At 42.8% G+C, this 25,007-nt stretch overlaps 1 protein-coding gene across 3 annotated transcripts in view; it reads right to left on the minus strand.

The window, feature by feature from the left end:
• The window catches only part of LOC122781916 (leucine zipper putative tumor suppressor 2 homolog), a 44,797-nt gene that overhangs the window by 3,547 nt on the left and 16,243 nt on the right, over positions 1-25,007 (minus strand). For 2 of the 3 annotated variants that reach the window (XM_044046018.1, XM_044046017.1), the window contains 7 exons: positions 20,891-20,992; positions 3,797-4,429; positions 2,324-2,986; positions 2,108-2,230; positions 1,069-1,215; positions 327-845; positions 1-105 (listed from right to left, as the gene is read on the minus strand). In XM_044046018.1, coding sequence (XP_043901953.1) covers positions 1-105; positions 327-845; positions 1,069-1,215; positions 2,108-2,230; positions 2,324-2,986; positions 3,797-4,396 — 2,157 coding nt within the window. In that variant the 5' untranslated portion in view covers positions 4,397-4,429; positions 20,891-20,992. Of the gene's footprint in view, positions 106-326; positions 846-1,068; positions 1,216-2,107; positions 2,231-2,323; positions 2,987-3,796; positions 4,430-16,748; positions 17,053-20,890; positions 20,993-25,007 lie in introns of those variants that run through there. The other variant, XM_044046020.1, reaches the window with a different exon arrangement.

Raw genomic sequence — 25,007 nt, forward strand, 5'->3', positions numbered from 1 at the left:
CTTTTCCTTCTCCTCCTGCCACACCCTGCGCTCATCCTCAAACCGTGACAGGTGCTCTTCACTCGTCCTTCTCTCATACATGAGCTCAGCCTTCAGCCTGTCCATCTGAGAAAGAAGATATAAAATGGTTGTGTCATAATCCATAACAATGCAACATAACTTAAGATAATCCTTTATTTAGGATTTTTTTTTTTTACCTGTAAATCAGTAAGAATAAATGGAAACTGAACAGGTAGTTTTATTAGGTCATTTTTCTTGGAAGGCAGAGAGCATGCATCAATATGTTCCAAAAAAACATTTTGTAATGAAGAAATAAACTCCTGTACCTGTTGTCTGAGTCCCAACACTGTTTCTGCATTCTGCCTCTGAGCCTTGGCCTCATCACTCTCTCCTCCCCAGACCAAATGAGGCTCCTCTCCACCACCGCGGTACAAGGAAGGACTAGGAAGGCCTCTTCCTGTCACACCTCGACTATGTGGGAGCGTCAGGTTCATGCACTGTCCCTTTACGACTGGGTTTCCAGGTAGAGAGTGTCCATTGTGACTGGACAGCGTGTCCCTGAGCCGAGCCGACTCTTCCTCCAGGCGGCCCATTTTCTCTCGGAGCAGCTCCGCTTCGCTCTTGCGCCTCTGCAGTTCATTCTCACAGACTTCAAGCTCAAGAGATCGTGTCCGCACGGCTGCCTGGGCCTCCTGCGACCGAGCCTGGCTCGCTTGCAGTTCGGATCGGGCTTCTCTTAGCTGAGCTTTGAGAACCACAATGTCTCCAGCCTTCTGGCTAAGCTCTGACTGGATTTCCTTCAACTGCTGCTTCAGGAGCGAGATCTCTCCCGACTTCTGACAGACCTGAAGGGATTAGAAAAACACAAAGAAATACTTGAAACGATGGGTACATTTTAGATTTACTTACATTATGGGGTTGATTTAAGTGTCAAAAAGCCCTCTCTGACTTACTTACTGTACATCTGGATCATTTTAAGGTTTTATTAGTGGGTCAACAGTTCAGAGACAACCAAAAACATATGGGAGGAAAGAGGTGAGGAAGGTTTAATGTCCGACCCTGACCCACCTCCCACTTTGTCTCTTCCAGGCGTGGCCCCAGCTGGGTTTGCTCCCTCTGAATGGTGGCACACCTCCTTTCCAGTGTCTCTCTGTCTTGCAGCAGAGCGGAAAAGTCCTCCTGCAGCTTCTTCTTCTCTTGCTGCAGTTGGAACACCTGATAACACACAGAGAGATGTTTTACAGGCTGGTACAAACAAGCTCCTGCTAGTTTCCAAAAAAAAAAAAACATAAAACACCCAGCGTGTGTAGGTCTTAAAATGAAGTGTGGTCGAGTGCATCGTTGGATGCGCTGCTGTCTTGAAGCAGCAGAAAGACACTGCACCATTGACCAACAAAGACCTGCTCTAAAGTCAACAGTGCAGCATTTTTAATGCTTATTTAAACAGCACATTAGATGTGCCAACATGGGTGGGTTCACAATGCACTTAGACACTGCTTGTTAAACACACACAGTGACATACTTCACTGCTCCTCCTCATCCTTTCACTCATCAATTATGTGCAGGTTGAATGCTGGTGCCGTCCTGTGCGGTCTAATGGAGTTGTTGGTGGGACGGGTGATCGGTAGACGGTGGAGGCAGAGGATCAACTGGCTTGGGACCATGTACTTCTCCCTCTGAAAGGGGTTTGTGCTGCAACTGTAGATAATCTGCTTGCACACATTTACCTTGTACACAAGCAGATCTGTCTCCACTTTTATGCATTTGCCATTTAAATAGCAAAGCAAAGGTGTACAAGTTTTTCTTTATATTGGCTTAGTTGATGTTAGATGTTCAGACACTAAATACAACCCCTTTGCGCCTTCAGCATCACTTGTGTTGTGTTGTGTGACGCACAAAAGTGGATTTGGAGACACCCTACTGCACTTGAACAACGCACTTTAGACCATGCACTGAGGATTGTTTAAGTAGGGCATAGAATCTCCAGACCCATCACTTCAGAGGTTTTGATGGCATATTTTTTAACCCTCCCAAAACAACAGGACAACCAAATTATTATTCAAACAAAATTAAAAACAGTCTAATTTTTTATAAATAACTAACATACCTGTAACTGTAACACCTGCTGTGCCCTCTGGGCTTTCTGAGACGCCTGCTTCATCTTCGTAGCACAGCTCTGTCTCAGCTCCTCCATCTCACTCTCACAGCGTCGCTGCTTCTCCTCGTACACCTTTGGGAACAAACGTTTACCAAACGGATGAGTTTTCCATCTCCTCTAACATTATTCATCGAGGTGTGAGCTTTGAACGTCTTTCTGTCTCACCTGGCAGATAGCAGCTTCATTCTCATCCAGATTTTCCCGCAGCTGCTGGAGCTCCAGATCTCGTTCCCTCAGCTTCTCCTCCAGCTCCCTCACCACCGCCTCATAGCCCTCCACTGGAGGTGGGGAGTGACCGCAGGACCCGCTGTCTGACAAGGGCTGCCCACGTCCACTAAGCGATCCCGAGCCCGTGCTCTTGCTGGACGAGGAACGTCCACTGTCTGAGTTTGTGTGACCATGGCTCCCACTTCCACCTGAAGTGTTTCGGCTCAGGCCTGTGACTGGTTCCGGCTGGCCCCCGGAGCCAGACCCAGAGCTGGAGCCCTCACTGGGGGCCAAACTGTAGCCTGTACTGCTGTGAGTAGGGAGACTGGAGAGAGAGTTCCTCCCTGAATCTGACATGGAGCAGGACTGGCTGCTGCGAGGATTACGTCCACCACTGTACGAGTTCCGTTTCCCTTCAGAGCCGGAACTGCTGTTCCCTCCGTTCCCGTTTGTGCTGCCGACATTGTTGGACCCTCCGAGGGGCAGCAGGAGGCTGAGGCTGCCCTGGCTCTCTGACAGACTGCTGCCCCCTGGCCGTGGCAAAAGGTACTGCACAGAGTGGCGATTCTTGGGAACGACGGGTTTGAACGCAGTCGGACGGATCAGCACTTTTTCCATGTTCTACGAATATGAAATTATAAAAGAAACAGCATTAATAATTGATAAATCTCAGCTAATTACAGAGTTTAATAAAACTCATTACAAAGGGGTGAGTGATAAGATGGTAGGTCACCTCTCCAGGCTCTGATTACTATAATTTGGTTTAATTGATATTCTTGAGCTTCATTAAGCAACTTATCACATTTTTTTTCTATAATGTAAGATAGAGAGACAGGAAAGAAAATGGAAAAGGAGAGAAAATCTGATTAAAGGGGAAAGGATCCAAGAGGGAGAAGAGAGAAGATAGAAACGGAGAGCGTAAAATAACTCCTCACATGTTCTCAGAGCATTCGGCTTAACAGTGTTCCTCAGGGTGCAGTAACTACATCACTGAATGGAAGCAAGATCTGACATTGATCATGATGTGTCTGCAAGGTGAGTAGCTGTCAAATGATCCATCTGCACCCGTCAGGCCAGCGATTAAGCTTCCACCCCCGGATCAATACGAATAAATAGCCAATTAGGCAGCAGAGGTAATCTGGGCCACCACCAAAATGCTCGTGTCAGCATCAGTGCTGCATGAGCACAGAGTGTGTTTGTGGAAGAGTAAATTTAATTCGATGTGTAATGTTGTTTAACCCTGAGCTGAAATAAAAAGGAACCTTTTATGAGGCAATGTTCCTCCTTCAGATTGCCACAACTTCATTTTGTGTACGAAATAACTGTCTGAACCGATTATCGCGGTCGCCTGCCCCCCCCAACACATTTCCCAGCCTTTACAACAGAATCAAACAGATTTCTCTGTTTAGCTCGACAACCTCGTCATCTTACCTTCTCCAACTGCCCAGACACGGGGATGAGTTTGGGAGGAGGTCCTCCAATGTTGCCGTTCACAGTCCTGTTGTCCCTTTGGTCCTCCGAGTCACTGCAGGGACTCACGGCAACTGCAACCACCAGGTTGTCGTTCCAATCCCCAACCACCACCTCATCACTCACATACCCAAAGTTCCCATTCGTGCCGGCACCTCCTGTCCCACCAGAGTTACCAGGTCGGGGCTGCTTTTTGGTGGGCAGCGGTGGAGGCAGAACCTGAGCCTGAGGCTGTGTCTGGTTGCTAATAACCAGCAGCTGCTCTAAGGAGCTCCCGCTGCGGAGGGTGTTGTCCTGGATCCGAAAGCAGCTGGTCGCAGGGGTGGAGCGGCGCGGTTTCGCGGAGAATTCGCTGGCAGCTCGGCAGTGTTTCTCCTGGTATGTCCGGCCTGATATGAGACTGCTGACGGAACCCATGGCTGTCCCAGAGCTACACGGCCCACAGGGGGCAGAGCAGGGGCCTGACGGGGAGCGGGACGGAAGCGGCCGGCACTGCTGGACTTCGACACCTGGGTTGGGGTGGTCAGTCACGGTCACAGGGAGTGCCTGAACCAGAGCCATGACAGCCCGATGGCGTCAGACACACCATACACTCTGATGAGAGAAAGAAAGAAAACCAGCATATTTATGCTCGAAATGCAACAGATGTGAGCTTGAGACTTGTATCCTCGTACATTAAAACAAGGTTTTTCATTCAATATGCATCAATGAGACATGATGGTACTGATTTATGATAAATTTGATGTATAAATGGAAATCTACCACAGCTGTGTGGATTCTGGCTGCACTGCGAGTTGTAATATCACACTGGAGCTTTCTCAGTGATTGTTTTAATAGATATGGAAAAAATGAGGAGGAAGTTTAAATGAAGACACAAAAAGAATCGTGATCTATTATGGACCGATGACTGGTTTCACTGGCCGGTTATTGTTAGTTATTATTGCAAAGCGAATAATGAGGGAAAACACTTCAATAAATCAAACACAGGTGTCACTAATTCTAATCTGCTGTTGCACACAAATGGGAAAATTGTTACTTTTATTACGAACACTTCTTGTGCTTTTCTTTTATGATGAGCCAAAATGTCTGCTGCCTCATTATGTGTCAATAAAGTGACGATAATAAGCTATAAATGAATAAATTAGATGTGGCTTAAAATCGATTAGTAAATGTTAACCATATTTAACCAAAGGAACAACATTAACTGCATGGTGAACATTATTACCATAAGCATTTTACTTAAACCATCCATGCTACATTTTACAGTATTATATATCTGCTTTACCTGTTCAATACAGATCATTTAGTTGAGTATAATTTCATTGTAAGTTCAGCACAGAACAAGAGAAGCAAAAATACCAGCATCCTCAACCTGAAGCAATTAAATGGAATTCGGACCAGAACTGATGTTATCATTCACTCCTGTCCTTCATCATTGTGTAGATGGAATATGCATCACCTTAAACATGACACATTACCATCATGGTTCTTGCAGACAGCAGACAGTCACTAATTTGATCCGTGCTTAAAAATCTCATCCATGTGTATAATAATGTGAATGAGCCTCATTACGCTGTCATTTATGAATTATGGGCATAATGATTTACTAAATGGTTCAAATACATCACCTTTGATGTCTGTCATATTAAAACGGAATAGATTCACTTTACATTCAGTCTCACCACAATTCACAATCCTATTTGTACCAATGAAGTCAAATTATGTATTCATCGTTCAGCCTGTTGTCATTCACAAAACTCATTAGCAACAGCCACTTTACAGCTGTTTATGAGTGATAAATTCTCCAGGGGGAAATATCTTTTCCACCGAGGGAAGGCTCATCCCTCATTAAGTATACACTATATCACGGGTGACACCACTGATAATTGTCAATATCACTAAAAAAAAGACTGGATGAGGATGAAGGAAAAGAGAGACAGATTTGGTTGAAACTAAGGGAGAGTGAGTCACGGTCATCGCAGTCTGCAGCTGCTCAGTGATTTTCCCCCCATCGTCCTCATCTGAACCTGTGACTGGTCATCTGTGTATTATTTCTAAAAAGCGCTTGAAATCGAGTCACTTCAACAGTTTCGTCATCACAACGCTCACATGCCTGTGGAACAAAAAATAAATCCTCGGTTTGCTGCACTATTTTTGGCCTGAGAAACATGGATACGCACATTGTTACAACACGGCAAGTGGCAGCAGATTAAGGCTTCCATTTGCAGACAGAATTATCAGTGTTGGTTGCCTGCGGTGGGAGAGAGAGAGGGGACGCATATCCTGAGCCTGTCGTGCCAAGCCCAAATCCGTCTGGCCAAGTGGAATAATCCACGCCAGCTATGGCTGCAGACAGTCTGCCAGGACTAACACAGTCACACTGACACCCATGTACACACGGTGAGCACATCAATCATCACCAAAGTCCCACATGCAAGTGTATTGTCTCCAGAGTAAATGGTAAAATAAACCGAGGGGTACGTGTTTGTTTATTGGAGCACACTTTGATCAAAGCATTAGATCAGATAAGCGCTCTGTTGCCAGAATTCTGGGAAAAGTGTCTTGCAGGAGGAGCAGTGTGAGCGGCACCGTAGCGGAGCAGCTGCATCAACAGCACAGTGTGTTCACACAGGAGGCTAAAGCCGCACAGTATTAGGGAAACATGCAATAAAGTTGTGGAATATTGTAAAGATTATGTGACATGCAAAAACAATAGACAAATACTTAAGTTATGCGGTTGTAATGTCTTTCAGCTTTGGGTTTGCTGCAAACAGACCTTAATCTTAAACTCTGCCTTTAATATTTTCTACTCGTCGAAACAAAACACATGATCCCTTATGACCTGGATTGTTGAAATAATAAGGAAATCACCAGTTTTAAGGTGATTTGAAACATTGTTCTCATACAACTTCCATGTCATATAGTGCATTTGAGGATCCGGCTGCTATATAAGCAGCAAATGGTGGTGTGGTTGAAGTGCTGATTCTTTTGTATGAAGTGGACACTTGAGATTGTCAGTTTCCTAAGGTTGAAGGCTGCAGTCACTCCCTCTGCCCCACATTCCTGCATTGGAAAGTTGTAGGAGGAGGAGGGGTTAAGATACTCTCTCCAGGCTCCAAATAGCACTTTGTTTGAAACACACTGATGCCTTTAGTGGTCAGTCCTCAAAAACAGACACAAGTACATTTCCATGCACAGTTAAGCTGCGCAGCAACCGTTCAACTGGACGACTGCCCTTGGATAGAAGCACTAGCGTGGAATCGATTTAGTGAATGAAGTGTGTCCACCTCCACTGCCACAGGTGGCCCTTTCTGTTTGTTAGTATGAGACAGTTTCAGGTATAACTTCATGAACTTGAAATTATCCAATTCTTAAAGCTGACAGAGCATGAACATAACATAAAAAAAAGAAGAAAAAAATGTATCACTGGAACTTTAAATTCTGATCGTTGATAATGTTTTTCACGGCTGACACTAATAATGTCAGCGTTTCCCAAATCTGAATCCTAAAAAGTTATTACCAAAGATATCCATACCGTCATAGCAGAGCGAGGAAACCAGAAAATATACACATTTAAGACATTTAAGACATTGACATCAAAATAGTTGTTCATAAATGTAATATACGGATTCATTGATAAATCGCTGTGGCCAAATCCCCATCATACTCGTCTACATGGTAATTAAAGTAGGTCATGAGAGGGGGATTACCGAGACGGAAATCTCCCAACCTCCGGAAATTATGAGCACACATGACTCAAGGAGATGAAGATATGTGTGGTATGTGATCACTTCCCATGCCAAAAATAATCACGCCTGAAATCCTCCTTTCACCTTTTTTCATTCAACCATCGCCATCTCCCAGCCCAAACAAGGACCTCTCAGGCAGGGATAATAGAATTAACGACCCCAGAGACCGTCAACCGTGACCTCCACAGCCGTAACCCTGCGACCCCCCGATGAGCTGAGGGGAGCTGCTCTGATTCTTTCCTCCCACCTCCTGTGGCCTCCAAGGCTCTTGTTTTGTTCTGGGTACTCGGGCAACAAATCTCAAAAGCTAATTTCCCCCCTCTGATCTTGCTCAATGGTTATTTCATAAAACTTACTGAAGCCCCCTCCTCCTCCTCCTCTTCTCCTTGGCTACATTCCCCATGACAAAGTAAAAATACCTCCACCATCTCTTCATCCACTCTCACCACTTCCACCTTTTTCCCGATTACATGCATCCTTCACTGATGTCAGCAGCACAAGACGTCCAGAGAGGAACCAGTCATTGTCACTAAATATAGAAAACATCTCACGTGCCTGAAATTATTCTCATGGTCTTTCATGAGCTGCTTCTCTCAGTGAAGGCGTTTGATTCAATGTTCAAAAATAAACTCCTGTGGTGTGGCAGCCATGTTTTACAGGGTCAAAACAGGGGCAATTTAAACCGCATTCTGACGCAGTAAAACTATTAAATGATGCTGAATGGCTCACAGGCAGCCTCGCTGCTTCTGACAGGGACTGAAAATAAACCAAGTGGCTGTGAAAGTTTACCCTCCACAGGACACCAGCTGGCCAAAGATAAGTGAGAGCAGGGCTGACTGAGGAAAGAGTTCCCAGGTATCTTTCTAAAAAATCCATGAGTGGGGTCTGTGGTGGGGAAATAATCCCGTTATGATGAGACTGTTAATAATGCCAGTGTTACCCAGGAGAGGAAGAGCTCATTATTCTGCAGCAGCAGATCGCCCCTTGCAATCCCACGCAACCTCGCAGCTCTTCCAGAGACTCCAGGGCTGAGGGCGAAGATGGAAAAAGCGAGAAGAAAGAAGAAAAAGAAGGGAGATCAGAGGTGAGGACATGAAGGCATGGGTGATGGTTGGGGGGTATGAAGGAATTCTAATACCTGATAGTCTGAAGAGAGGCTTCAGAGAGGGCAGAGCTCTGGAAAAGAGCAGGCATTTATAATCTGGTTTGGTCATTATTTGGAGAGAACACAGAACCTGGGGTTTGAGCACCTTAAGATCAACGCCTGCAGACAATTGACTTGATGTGGCAGATGTGTTTGCACACAGTCTGTTTCACATCAACAAGACAGAGAGAGAGACATTGAGAGAGAGAGCAACACTACGAATCTTAAACCAAGTCCACATTTGGGCTGTTCCAGAAAATTCAAGCTCGAGCAAATATTATGTTGACACACTACCATCAAAGATATTTGGATAATTCTCTCCCCTGTACGTGCACTTGATGACAGATGCTGGTGTGTGATGCATCCGCTCACTCTGTTAGCGATTAGCTCCACGGCCAAGCTAACAAAAGAGTCGGCAGACTTGTATGTGACTTTGCCATCTATGGTTTAGAACAAGAAATACTTCCACACGCCGCTTTCATATGCTTATTTGTCGCGATTGTCCACCATCGACCAATTATCACTATTGCCATAATCCCCAAAAATACCGCTATATTATTTGTCTACAGGTCGACCACTGACTTTTTACTGCAGCAGTGCTGTCCTTGATCTCTGCAACATTTTTGGATACTGCATGTTCTCTTTTTCTTCTAATTTTTCTTCTCTGATGAACTGAAATTGTCGTCTTGTTCAGGTTTCAGCCAACACCACCCTGTCCCGGTCTCTGATTGGCTCAAAGGCTGGAGTTGTCTCAAATTTCCAGCATGCGGGAAATAAGATTTGGGCGTGTGACACATTGGGAAAGTATCTGCAGCTCTCTTTAATCACATCTGTGAATATTTCTCACCTGTCAGGGTAGATTGACAGCAAGCTGCAAAAACTAATTGACGATGGTCTGAAAATCCATCCATCCATCCTCTACCGCTTTATCCTCCACATGAGGATCGCTGGTGCCAATCCCAGCTGACCTGGGGTGAAAGGCGGGTCACACCCTGGACAGGTCATGAGGCCATCACAGGGCCACATAGAGACAATTCCGCTCTCACACCTACAATTATTTTTATTAGTGTCCAATTTGCCTAACACCCAAATCTGCATGTTTTTGGACTGTGGGAGGAAATCGGAGAACCCAGAGAAAACCCACACACACACGGGGAGAACATGCAAACTGCATGACGAAAGGCCCCTCTTCCAACTGGGTCCTGAACCCAGGTCTTCTTAATGCAAAGGCAAGAGTGGGCTGAAAATCCTGAAGTTTAAAGTAATAAAAAAAGTCCAATATTCAATATTAGGTCAGATCTGGCTAATTCCATAAAACTAAAACAACAAGCAGAGAGATGCTGAATGTTTCACCTCAGCAGGAAACCTGCACTGCCATGTGGTAATTCACCACGAACGACCTCTTCCTCTACAGTCATCTGATCCCGATTACAGCAGGTTTGACTGTGTGCAAAGGTGACATCTTCCTGACAAGATGCCACATGTGTAAGGTCTTTCACCTCCTGCCTCTACATATACCCCCATCCTTTTCCTTTTCCTCACTTCCTGTGCTCCATGATTGCTCCGTTGCTCCTCTGTCACTGCCCCTGGTCTATGCAGCCATGGATTTTCATCTGGCTCTTCCTTAACAGCGACACCACAGCGTGACTAAACGAATGCAAAGCCAATGTGAAGAAGAGAGCAAACAGGTGGAAAGTATAAAATTGCCAAAGCCAGATCAGACACTGTTTGGGAGAAATGCGTAGGTATGAAACTAATGATCAATGATACATTCTGATTGCACTGCTGGTAGTCAGGCTGCAATGATTAACTAATGATTAACTAATTATTAATCAATTTCTGAATGAATCAACGACTTTGACTAACACTATCTTTAAAAAAAAAGATCCAAAGCAACCATACAAACTAAATATATTTAAGTTTTGACATTTGAAGATGTCCTCATTTTGAGGTTTGGGAAACTCTCATCACACTTGGTTGCAGCCCTAGTTGGTATCTTGTGTAGCTCAGCAGAAATACTTTGGTATACAGTGGCCCCATTAGTAATCCACACAGATACCGGTGATCCTAATGGATAGAGAGAGTCAAAATCGAAAGGCTGTGTGAGTCACAATAATCCCCGCACTCTGTCAACAAAAGACAATCCACGTACAGGCAAGGCAGAAACACACAGTGACACACAAACAATACCACAGCATGGCAACAAGTCCACGCCTAATCTGCTCTGCCGTTTAGTTTTCAGGCATCCTCTCACAGAAACTCCATAAAACTTCAAACGGGCCAGAAAATTGTATTATAATGAAGTCAGCCTCCTCCACTGTAAAACGAGACAAGTCTTTTAATGTTTTGCCAGAAGACCTGAGGTTATATTATGCCTCCATTCCAACACAATGACTGTCTGTCTGAGTGGCCGCTCACTGTCACCTACCCCCACATGGCTTGCCTTTGTGTGTGTGTGTGTGTGTGTGTGTGTTACCTCTTTAGGATCTCTTCTGGCACAAACACTGACCTTGTCAGGACCAGTAATCCTCATGGAAACCAACACCTGGTCCTAGTGAGGAAATGTCTGACGAGACGTGTAAGTTTAGGGCTAAGGTTGTGGTTAGGTTAAGGTTAAAGTTAGGTCTTAACTGGATGCGGTTAAGGTTAGGTATAACACTTTATGCGAGTCAATGCGGTGTCCTGAGAAGAATAGCTGCACAAACCTGTGTGTGTGTGTGTGTGTGTGTGCATGTGTGAAATTGCTGAATGCTTGCAAACATACTCGTTCCTCATTAATTCTAAGCCTCGGTGCCAATTCTTGCTTCGCAAAAATCAAAGAGACATTGTCCTCTTTGGCAAAGTGACACAGTTGACACTGTAACTTAAAAAAGTTGTGAGTTGTTTTTTTCCAAGCATCTGCGGAGCTCTGAATTTATTAAATTAGATTTTCGGAGATGAAACAAAAGGATACATAAGATTTCCACAAAAAAAAGTGAGTGTGTGCATGAGTAATTGGCAACAGGTTCCGGCTTTAGTCCATTCCCCCCCTTTTTCTTTTAAAACCAGCTTATTGGTCTTTCAGAGTGTAGCTTCTAGCTCTGTTTGGATATGTTGTCATGGCAGCAGAGGCCAGGCACAGGGCCAAATGAGACTGATAGACAGGAATAGTGGGAGAAGGAAGGACGGAAGAAAGAGTGAGTGAATAGGTGGATGAAGGAATGGGTCTTTTTCCTGACAGCGGGCAGGTTGGCTCTTTAGCATCTCAAAGCATCTGGCCTTAATTCGGACCTGAGAGGCTGCTGGGGAGAGGGGCGACTGAGGCCAAGGTTCTCTTACTCTTTCTATAGTACACACACTCACTCGCTCATTCTATATAACTGTAGAAAACTCACTGGGTCCCTGTGGGGGTTGACTGAGAGAGCAGCCAGCAATCCGTTGAAATGGGATGCAGTTAATGCTAATGACATGAAAGGAGCGACGCAGCCTTGTGAAAACGCAATGGTCATTCAGGGACACAAACTGTCACAAACTGAGGTAGCGTGCATGTGTATATGTGTAAGATATTTGCCTTTTGTCGGGCAGAAATTACTGTGGAGAGTGCATAGTAAAGGTCTGTCAACAAACAAAACATAGTTTCTCATTTGAAGAGAGCGATTTTTGGGCTGTTACAGCAGAATTTCATCATAATGTCGTACAGCCTTAGTTAAAATGTTAAAAAAAAAAAACTTCCGTTGGTGAGAAAAAGCATTAAAAGTGCCATTGCCAGCCTTTAACAGCAGCTGAAGACAGTTAGTTAGTTCACAGTCAGTAGGCCCTGGAGGAAATTGAGGTAACAATATGGACGATGACATTCCTGGTCCGCTCTGCATATTGGATTTTCCAGAATATTCTCCAGCCACTGACAGTTATCCAGCGGTGGTCAGTGGTTAGACCCACAGACACTGGAAATACCAAGAATGCCAGTGGCAGAGACAGGGATTAGTCTGGCCAGTTGACTATTATTTGTCAGGATCAATGACCATGGACTTGATACAGTTTCTTACTGATGCAGGAACTCGTTGTCTTTGTCCAGGGAAGCGTTTTATACAATTAGGAAAAACCTGGTGCACAGACTTCTCACTTGGTACGTTTAAATCATGTGTTAGCCCAAATAAAAAATGTTTTTGGCGGTGCTGTCGCTTAATACACCTCTGACTCTGATTTCCAGGATTTTTTGTCTTTTTAACTGATCTAAAGTTTGGCATTGCTCAGGTTCATTCTTGTATCAGACCTCACGCTCATCTACTCTTCCAGTGACGACACTCTCTGACCAATCAGTGGCCGGCAGTCTGTCGACGTCACGTTTTAGTATTGGTTCAGCCCACTTGGAACCTCACCAAAGCAGATACTAAAAAAGTACCAGGTACCAGGTACTACCCCTAATAGAAAAGCATACAATAAAATGAGTAGTGTCGAGCTGAGCCGTGCTACAACTGTATAGTGGAAAAGTGCCATTATGTAAATATGTTAGTCGGACTGAAATTGGACTTCACTGAATGTCTAAAAGTCAATCTAATAAACGGAGATAATGCAACACTCACACTGGCCGAAATGGCCTGGGTGTTCTGTGCAAGCGCCACAGTTCCTACCACCAGCTAATAATATGGAAATAATAGAACTCGCCAGTACACAGAAAAATAAGTGTGATGAAAAAGAATTGTGAAATTCAGGCCGGTTCAATTCTCAGCTCGCGCTTGTGTACTATGACAACGACTGTCGTCCAACTGAAGTGCGTATTAGCTTGACTTAACTGTGCTGATTGTCTCAACAGGGGACAGAGAAGAGTAAAGTTTTCCCTCCTAAATTTCCATTCCTCCCCCCCTGCTGCTTCTGCAGCATGAACAGTGGCAGGCCATTGTTTCACTTTAACAGAGGGCAGAGAGCAGAGAGAAAGAGCCAGTTATCTCGCGCTGAAAGCAAACCACACTTTGACTGACAACGTGACCCAACATGCGGTGAAAGTGAGGTGGTGGCATTGACAGGATGCATGATCGTGGGAGAGAATTTTACTTTCTAACAGGCTTCACTGAGGAAAAAAAAATTCAGCTTATGATTTTTGACACGAATCAGCTTTCTAAAAATAGATACATTCCAAAAAGTTGTCACAGTTTCAATGTGAAATCACTGTAGAAGCAGACTTTACACACACACACACACACACACACAGTAATGCCACCCACACACACTCAGTGCTACTAAATAAAGCCAGGCAAATGAGTTTCACAGCAGCCGTTACATAAGCAGCGACACCTCAGTATCACTGTGCCAGCCTCCATGTATAATTCACTCCCATTCATTTGAGGAAAAATATCTGCCATGGCAAAGAAGCACATGTGCAGACACATTCAGACACCGCTGTAAACTCGAGAAAGATGGAGAGCAGACTGCTGTGGAAAACACTCATTCAGCAGACTGAGACAAAGCCAGGCCAACTTCTAATCTCTCCCTCCTTCAGTCTTCCATCATATTTCCCATGCGTAGGTTTTTACACAAACACCTGGCATGAGATTCTGGAAAATAATGGAGCTTAAATCGAAATACGTTTTCAATCTGAATGCTCTCGAAGCACCCCAAAAATATGTACTATTCTTACTCCTGTCAACATGGAGACCTTTGAAAACATTGATGCAGTTACATCCAACCATGTCCTGATTGGTTGTTATCGGCCAAGACGAGACAATCTGCAACAAACTCAACGCTCCAGTAACACTTACTTTCAGTTTAAGTTTATTGTCGTCAGTGGACACTTGCATAATAAAACCTTAGTCAGTTGTAAAACCTTCCAATACTGGGTTAACAATAGAGTTTTCGAGTGTTCTGTCCTTTTTTCACAAACATAGAAGAACGGATGTAGCTTCAGTTAGCAGTTTTTCTTTGCTGAATGTCGGAAAGAGCCATTTCAAGAGAAATCAAAGCTGGACTGGACTATTAGCCCAACTATGGCAGCAAAAAACCAAAGGAGATCAAAAAGAGGTCCATTTACTTTTTATTTCACAACGTAACTATGTTTTTATACTGTATAAACACACACGCTAAAAGCATGAGTCAACACAGCTGGAGAGGGTTACATATGTAACCTGCATCACACATATACCTCATTTGTTTTGTTTGATGAGCAGATGAGGTAATCCATGTTTTCCTCTCCGTCCCCCTCACTCTGCCTCAGACCTCGTGTTTAAGTCTGCGTCAGCGTTCACGCCCTGACACCTGTCCATATACAGCTGTTGTCTTCACGCACTGAGACGTCAGCGTCTTTGACTTTGTGCCAAAAGCCAAGTCTGGGTAATTACAGTCTTCTCCCAGCGTTGCTCTCAGAAGAAACCTCAATGTGACACGGTCAAACAGGCAGCTACTACAAAGAGTCCAGTGAATGGACGGCCCTCTAACCACCCGGGCTATAAACATATCTGCTGACATATCACTCTCGGGCCATAACAAAACTTGATGAGAAACTACAATATGTGGCCCAGGGCTCACAAGGAGTCTTGTAATTACACGCGTAGGGAAGTCAGAGGAGGAACAGCAGCAGCAGTCTGTGTCTGCCAGAGTGCTTTGTCATCAAAAGAAACACAAAGATTCCCTTTGAGTCTTCTGGATGAAAACATGGAAAACATATTTTTCTACGGGTCACACTTTGGAGACGCAGCCTAATTGTCTGCTTCGGAAGAAGTATGTATACTGCCTGCTACTTTTTCTTATCTTCAAAGAGAGTGTGCGTGCGTGCGCGTGTGCAGACAGAATATTGAATATCACCCTCCTCCTCCTCCTCTTTCTCTTTCTCTTTTTCTTCCTCCAGGCCAACTGTCCAAAGGGTGGAACAGATTTTCTACAGGCTGATATTTCAAATCAATACCCCAACAGTCTGTAATGAGCAGATTATCCTGCAGGGTCAGGATTAAGAAAACGTCGCACAACACAACAAAATCACATCATCTCACCTCAACAAATCCTATTATCTTAGGCTAAATGGGTCAATTGAGTCAAAATGACAAACTTAAGACCTGTAACTTTTGGTCACTTTTGTTGTCGGTGTTGTTATTCTGTCTCTGCTTTGTCTTTGTGAACAATCTAATTATAGACAATCTACACTGTCAGACCTGACTGAGGGAGCATTTGAATGTGCACAGCTGCAGCACAGGAGGAGGTGGTGGTGGTAAGAGGCATTAATCCCATCAAACTGCTGAACTGCCTTCTCACTTTACTAGCGCAGTGTTGCTGTTGCCTCCAATCTGTCAAACAAAATCACTTCCTGTGTGCAGTGTGGGAATAGCACCGGCCGACACAAGATCTAGACACTGCTTTACAGAGAAACAGAGAGAGTCAGGTGGCACTGATAAGCCTGATCTGAATTGTGTGAACTGAGGGACATTTGTTTGTAGTAAAAAGTTACACACAACAGCTTTAATCTCTGGCAAAAGTTATTAACATACAGACTTCAGGGACTTCAGGGTTTAGAGGTCAACTACAACTTTTCTGACCTTCACTAGCATTTCCTACATTAGTTAGTCACCCACAATGTTTCCATGCACAGTTCGGTCAATATACAAATTAGGTAACTTTCCTTGTCCCAAATCAATGAATTGAATGAAGTGTGTCTGTCTCCACGACACTAGGAGGCGATACGCCCCCTTTCAGCTTCTTAGAATTAGGCGGTTTCCGTGGTTAGTATGTTGAGCGCCATTTCAAGTCGTCATCCATCCATTCATTTTAGAATATCAAATTCTTTAACCTGACAGAGCATAAAAAAATGTACCAGTCCAAAATGTTTTTTGCCACTGTTGTCTTTTTTTTGTGAATAAGCATCCAAACAACGCCACACACCTTCCATCCACACCGTTTCTGACACCAGTGACACCTTTTTTAAGTGGCTTCACACTGACTCACGGTGCTCATGAATACAAAGTTTCCTGCAGCAAGGATAAAGAAAGCCTGAGTTTGACACACACACACACACATGCACTCATACAGAAAACACTCTCTTTTCTCACTCCCCACTCACCCCAGTGAGCGCCCTGCATGGCTGCCTCCACTTGTCTGTGTCTCTTGGAAAAGATTTCTTTTAAAATCACTCGGGTCTCTGTTGACTCAGAATCTCCTTGTTGTTCCTCGCTCCAGCTTCCTGCTGTTGCCTCTGTGCTGCTCCGACACTTCACATCCCGACACGAGGAATTTCAAATAGAAGCCCTCATTTTCCTGTCCTGTCCTCTGCTACCCTTCCTCTTGCTTCTCACTTCACTCCACTGTTCCTCTTCTCAGCTTTCCTTCCCTGCTGCCTGCCTTAGCACCGCCTCCCCACCTCCTCCTCCTCATTCCTCCCTCCCCTCTCTTACTTTTTGTCTGCCAGTCCCCCCTGCCTCTAGTTTCCCTCTTTTAACACATACACACACACACACACAGTACTCTTTCTCCTCCCCCTTTTCTTTTTAGCCTGAGCTTCATCCTTGCCCTTCTGTTTCATACATACAGTATATCACTGCATCAACACTAACCTGCTGCACTTTGAACACTTTTATCCAGTGTGTCAGTTGGCTGTGTTTGTGCAGAATGGCCGACAGGCATTATAAGAAGAGCGCCTCCTCTTGCACAAATAATTATGTGCATGGCATGTGTCTGTGTAAATAACGACACAGTTAAACTGATAATTACACGCTATTGTGTAGGGCTGGGAAACAACATGATACAATATGCGATAACCAATGTATTACAGTACAATCACATCTGTCTAACTGAAGAACACTACACGTCTGCAAAAAGTTAAAAGTCCAGGATTTATTCTATTTACTCACAACATGGAGAACAAAGTGCATGAAGATTTCTCCAAAGTAAACTCAGTATTACTTCTACCCAAGTTTTCCCTCATTCATTTGAGCAGCGCCACCGTGAGGACACATGAAGTAGAGACGCCCGGTGAGTGAAACTGGCAGGGACTGTTTACTCTAGAGCGCCTTCATTTGTAAATTAAAATATCGAGTCTCATATTGTGCAAGGAAGGACGACAATATATCACCAAATCGATATTTCGACCCAGCCTTATTATTGTGTAGTTATCAACAGTGACACGACACCATGAAGAGCTGCAGGGGTCAATGTTACATAACACAGTTGTGCTCATCTCTCTTCTTGCACTCACTGCATGCTTTGCTTGCACATGTGAAGGTGAGCATTGCTCAGCAGGTAACAGAGAGCAACGACGTTGAGGCCGTTTGTTAAAAGTTGCTGTGAGAGAGAACCATTGTGAATGTATTATTATTATCAAATTTCAACAACTGTCAGAGGCAAATTTAGGCCTGTAAAAATGAATGAATTATTAATTTAATGCCGAATTTATTGACTATTGTGGTAGTTGATCAATCTGGTTGATTGAGTTTTGTATAAAATAAAAACAAGTTCAACTTTTAACCATTTAACAACTGAAGACATCTGAGGACATGGGATCTACATTCACACCCAAAATAAAAATGAGAAAAAAGCAGCAATTCCTTGCATTTCCAAAGCTTGACTGATTTATTTTACCCTCACAAGTAGCATCCGTCTCTAATGAAGATCTATGAGAAGCCATGAGACAGACAACAGACTCTCCCCTCGCTGGATCTTTTGTCTCTTCATGTAGAGGCAACATGCATTTTTTGGTCTAATACAATGACCAAATACTAGTGAAGTTAATGGTTATTATCAAACTAAACTAAGATGGCAAACAAAAGCCCTTTTCCAGTGGTCAACAAAAATCCACTAACTCCCACTAACATCTGGCTTTTATCAGCAAAAGATACAATCAGCATTCACTCGCAGGTCAAATGACTCCACAATAGATGCAGGTCTTTTATCGGTTTCCTGCTCGTATCGGCTGACTCTGCACCCTTTCTGGCTGAGAGTGAGACGGTTGTAAAATATATAACCTCTGTAACATCGTGTGTTGTGCTTCTGTTCTGCAGCACTGGATGTTCTGTAACTGTTTACCTGTAACTTTGGTGTAAAAGAAGCTACAGTAAAAATTATACCTGCTGTACATTTTTGCATGTTAGCCTTTAAGTCAAATAACAAAGACTTACCAGCACGTCTGTGATCAATTACACTACTATTACATCAGATATTGATTATATTAATTATCAGGACAGTTAAATTGTTCATGTCTTTAATTGTTTTAGCACTAAGCAGCTCATAAATCCCGCATACTGTTCTGCTGTGAGGTAAACAAGACTACACTTAAGGTTTATTGTTGTATGCTGCCATGGAAAACCAGTAGGAGGAGTGAGTAATGCTCGAGGTTTGTGTGTGTGTGTGTGTGTGTGTGTGTGTGCTCTTTCTCTCTCTTTACCGGAAGGTCCCTGCACCTCCTTCTGAATCCCATAGTGTTGTAACAAGTGAGAAGAGAGTTCAGTGTCTGCTGTCTGACTTGGCATTTTCCTGCGATTAACACAGCCCAACTTTTCAAGGTGAAAATACAACACCAGCAAGCTTGTGAGGCGTTTATATGTGTGCAACTGACTGTAGGCGCACAAATGTGGTTGTGTACTTGTACTTATGTCTTTGTGAGGTCCAAACATTTACAAAACTATCTTTGTGAAGACATTTTGACTGGGCTCCACAACTCTAAATGTCATCTACAGGGTTAAGACCTGGTTTTAGAGTTAGAGATAGAATAAGGATTAAGGATTGGGTAAGAGCTAGGAATACACTGGTAATAATCTATGAGTTTATTTTGAAAAAATATACTTGTTTACAGTCATCTAATTAAAAAAACAACATACCTTATAGTATACCGTCTGATACAGAGGTCTAACACTCTGGACCATAGACTGTATTTACAAAGTCTACCGGTTTCTTAGTTGAGGTCAATCAGGAAATAACAATACACCGACTATCCACGAGGGGGCGACTCCTCTGGTTGCAAAAGGAATATCGTTTAAATGGAAGTGAATGGTAAAATGAGACGACTCCTACTATTTGATTTATTTGACTTTGCTTAGTTTCAGCTCTTTATCAATAGAACATTATGTCACTTTTGTAAATAATGTTCCCATTTAGAGGCAACTAGTCAATAAAGTACAGCACATATGGGTGGAAACCAGAGTGATTGACGACTAACATTGTCCAATAGGAGCAAAATGTCAACATGGCACCAACAAAGTTGGGATTCTGGGGCTTCAGATTCTAATAATGACATCACAACTGTTTTCAAATAAAAACATAGTAGTACAGATAAAGCCTAAAAACCACAACTGACTAGTTTCTTCAAGTTTCACTTGGGAGGAAAGATTTAATATGCTAATATTTACACAGAATCCGTCTCGTCTCGAAGATGACTTTCCAAATACAGATGAGAGTAGTGTAGTTAGTGAATGAAGGAGACAGCTGGGCTGGAACAGGCTGAGCTGGACAAGCAGAAAGACAGGGAGCAAGAAAAGAAGGCAGATCTGTAATGGAGACAGAGGAAAGAAGAGAAGAAGACAGCTGCTACTGCTGCGTTGACTACACATTATTATCAGCCCACATATCACAAACACTGACCTTTACAGCAAAGACTCGAGCTGAAAGAAATGACAAAGAGCTCAGGATTTGGTGATGTGTGATAGCTGGAATTATAAATGAAGTGAAAACTTTGTTCTTTAATACACACTAGCATAACAGATTTTTTTTCGTGCAGTAAAAATGATGTTAGATGTGGCAAAAACCCACCTTCCCTTTTCTTTCCTGAGGTATTGTTGTCACCCAGCCGCTGTATGGAATAACATAGACTCAGCCACAAATTCCTGACCCTGTGATCCCTCATCTCTTCTCCCCTTTCCTCCCTCTTGCTCCTCCAGTGTCACACACTCCAACTACCATCCATCTCCAAACCCAATGCCTAACCAGACACTTCAAAGGCGGAGGCCAGGACCCCTATTTCCATAAATGTGTGTGTGTGTGTGTCCGTGTGACAAAATGACCACAGTGGGTCACTCATAGTCAGAGTCAGACCGTTGATCAATGTGAAAAAGAACACCACCAAAACATGAAGGAGAGAAACAGAGAGAGAGAGAGAACAAAAGATTTAGGAGGAGTGAGGGCGCCGCTTGAGTCAGCAAATACTGAAGGTCAGCATCATCAGAGAAGGGTTTTGTCTACAGAGTATGTTTTACGTTTTTTGTGAGGGGGTTTTACCTCAGAGTGTCACCCAGTGTAGGCCTCCTAGAGGTATGAAGGAGAAATGGCACAAAGCTCTCATCCCAGGACCTTGGTCCTTTCTGGGCCTCCTCTGTTGTGCTGTAGTCAAAGAAAAAACACAAAGCATTAGCATACAGCTAACAACTAATAACAAAATTATAGTAATGTTAGCAGGACTTGTATTGTACTAAAACTGCAATAACGTATTGTTTTGGTCAATTCAGAGCAGCATGAATAAGTTGTGAAATTGTTGACATGTCACTGATTTACGCACCAGCTGAAGGAAAATATTAGACCTGCAAAAATTCCTATACTACCATGTACAACAGAAGATATGCAACACATACGTATATCATGGAATAAACCGGATAATAGTAAAAGTACACTCACATCTTACAACACACTTGTTTCCCCAGATAGACGATATATATGTACATATATATATATATATATTTCTTTTTTTTCTTAAATGAGACTGGCATATTATCTTACTTTAGTGTGAAATGTATTTCTGATCAGATTACCTCTATATACCATCTATAGCACCAAGGTAAACAAAAAGGTTTGTGAAGTTAAAGTATCCGCATTTCTTTTTTTGCTTATTATTATCTCTCTCCTCACTACACAAGCATCAGATGAGAACCTCAGTCAGCTTGGTACAGGCTGATAAGTGATTTGATACCACTATTGATTTTGGCCCATGTGTCCCTGCGTAGGGGTCAGTCCTGCTCAGCTGCTGAGCCGAGCCTCAGAGCTGCTTTCAGGAACCACGAACAGATGCTGACTGAGCCCATTCACGTCTGCTGTCAGACACACAGACAGACAGCGAGACGGACTAAATATCGACAGAATATCACTACAAAGGATTTCCATCCAGAGAAAAACTACAGTAAGAAAAGACAAATTGTGTCAGCTGCCCTTTGATGTGTTTTTGGCAGCACAGAAAAATCAGTCAAACTTTGATCAACATCACATGGCTGCCACATGAGCTGAGAGGATTCTTTGACTCAATTTTAACGACATTGCCCCAGATATATGTATGAGTAAAATCATAATTTAATAGATAGAAAATTATTTTCAAGATAACATAGACAAACAATTCATCTATTTACCGAGTATTCATAATGGCAACAAGTATTCTAAATAAAAAAACAATTACATGACAATATCCCTTTAATGTTCCAAACTGTAGATGACTGGTTTATAGCTTCAACAGCAACATAACGGTAAAAAAAAAACTTTATATTTTATTAGAATATTTCAATATTTTCTTAAGATGACAAATCCATGGTACCGTTTATCTAATAACATCAAAGGTCTACCCTTTCCATTTAAATGAAAACTAGCTTATTTAATCACTTTAAATAAGCTAGTACTTGCAATGGTTACACTTAGCATCACTTTGAGGAAGCTAACTGTTGTTATGGTTATATGTAACATTTGAGAAAGCTAACACTTATTATGCTTAAGACTGTCAGTTGAATATCTTTAACTGTTCACATGTTACTCTGTAACATATAATCCTGCATTAATCAATTCAACTAAATCTAAAGTAAATTAACACAATATTGGCTCCTACAGAAACTATAGGCAAAAAAACCAAAACATAGCTGTTCATTACAGCCTTTATTTGTGTAACCAGAGAGAACCAAAGCAGACAGCGGGAGAACACATAAAGGCCTCGGTCGAAACCTGGATTCAAGCTGCTGTGATGAACCACTGCTAAAGACAACATCACCATTCTGTCCCTTTAAAAACTCAACATGATTGATTCTGAAACTGCTTAACACTTTAACTTGTGTTGGCTTTTATTGCTACAGCTGATGCTTTTAAGAAGCCAACATCAATATAGAGGAAACAGGATATAACGTATTGTGCTGCTTGGTGTCTGTCAACAGAAAATCCCACACAATCATGAATGGATTTAAATGGATTTGATTTAAATGTGGAGGCTTTAGGCAGCTGCTGATTTGAAGTGGCAATCAGGAGATCGGTTTCTGCTATTAGATGATTATTGTGTTTCGGCAATTTGATGTTACCGTGTGTGACACAGTCTTATTGATTGAAGCAGAGGCTGTGAGGGAGTGTTCGGGGGGTAAAGACATCACTGTGTCCTAACAAGGAGCCTCCAGGAGAACAGATGGTCAAGGTCTTTCCTTGGGGACACAAGGATTGGGTTGAGGGTACAATCAGTGAGATAACAAGGTTATTCAGATTCCCCACCCTCCTTTTAAACTGATTCATTTTCTTGGTAATGCATACATTTATGAAAGAGATTTTGTGAGCAGCCAACATTTGCTTAACTGCAGGTGTTAAGCGTAGTTAAGTTTCCAATTAAAGGTGTAATTTTCATGATTTGGTTGAAGAAAAAAGTGCATTCATGTGTGTTTCCATCCACTGCTGTTACGTAGTTGTACGTAGGAGTCACTGAGATAAACAGTCGGTGGCACAAAAGTCAGGGTCACCAAGAAGGGACGCGGCCTGGGTCATACTTACGGCTTCCCGCGTCTATGGAGAGCCATGTCAAATTTCCGCGTGTTTGCACATGCATGTCCATTCATTCTTGTGTATTGTTCCATGCATGCCTACACAATCTCATGTTCAATTTTAGTAGTAGCAATTTCTTGAGTTTGCCCTCTTTTGTATTTCCCTGCATTCATTGCAGAGCTGTACATAATGGGGCACACGCAGACATACTTATATTTATATAATCTTCAGCATATTTCTATGGTTACCTGATACAAGAGTGTGCCACTGACTGGACTAGAACATCAAAACATGCATGAATGTATGACACATTTGGTCAAGTTGCTCCATTGTGGCGGAGTGCTCTGACCTTGTAATTTTGTTGTGTAATTTCGGTTGTATAATGACAATAAAGATCCTTTACTTTACTTTACTTTCCTAGAACGCCTGCATATATTGACTCAAACTGTTGTGCCAATGGTTGTCCACGTAGGGGCTTCACAGACCAATGCTGAAATGGGCAAAAGAAAAATGAAATTTGGTTCACAAGGACCCAAGCAGACCTCTGCACACACATGGACTTGGAAAGTATGACTAAGTATGGGTCTAAGAAGACACAAAGCAGTTGATGACGAAGATCACAAAGTGTGGGATCCAAAAACATTATGTTGCCGTTTCCATCTATTATCACAGCAATATTTCATTATTGTGGAGGTTGCTGTGGTTTTCCCCATCAGTCCACACAATGCTCCTCTTGCCTGCCACTATTTTTACAGCACAGTGAAATGTAGCACATGATTTGAATGAATGTCATCCTTTGTTTGCTAAATCTGTTTCCATTGCACTCATTTATCTTCTGTCAATTTTCCACCTCCCTCAAGCATAAAAACTTTGCTAATTCAAAGTATAAGTACTAATTTCTCTGGAAATGTATGCACAAACGCGCACAGACACATAAACATGCACACACACTCTCATCAATCTAATCCTGTACGATCATCTGACGGGAACTCGTGGGTGCAGATTAGGAAAAAGATAATTTAATCTTTAGATCAGTGGTAGATGGATTATATCACAAACACAGCATATGTCCTCACACAGGGACGACACTTCACTTGACGTGAGTACAATGACTCCATGACTCAGGGTCGTACTCACACAAAGTGCTGCAGTATTCACTCAAACTGAAGGTGTTATAGTGGTTGCGTAGCCGCTGTGCCTTGCTGCCTTTGGGCACACTTTTGTTTATCACAGACAGTGCAGCTAGTGTTATAATCTCTGGGTCACTGTGAGTGTCTATTGTGTGTCCTCATTTTGGCGAGCAATGTTGTCCTAATGAGGTAGGCGTAAAAGAGGGTAAAGGAGAAAAATAGCAGCCTTGACAAAAATTTATTTATTGACACAATGTCTCAATGTTACATGAAATATATATCACAACGTTACTTCAAACATTAAATTAATATTATACTGTAGAAGAAAACGTAGCAAACCTATATAATAATGAATTTTGTCCGTCTCCAGTGCCCATATAACTCCTGATACTTCAAGTAAGCGATGTAAAAATTAAGTAAATACAATATTTTCATAAAATTAATATACTTACTGACTGCAGCCTTCAGGTTCGGAGGTCATTTTTCCACCATATAGA

This window comes from Solea senegalensis, linkage group LG15 (assembly GCF_019176455.1).
Source record: "Solea senegalensis isolate Sse05_10M linkage group LG15, IFAPA_SoseM_1, whole genome shotgun sequence".
In the NCBI taxonomy this organism is placed as follows: Eukaryota; Metazoa; Chordata; class Actinopteri; order Pleuronectiformes; family Soleidae; genus Solea; species Solea senegalensis.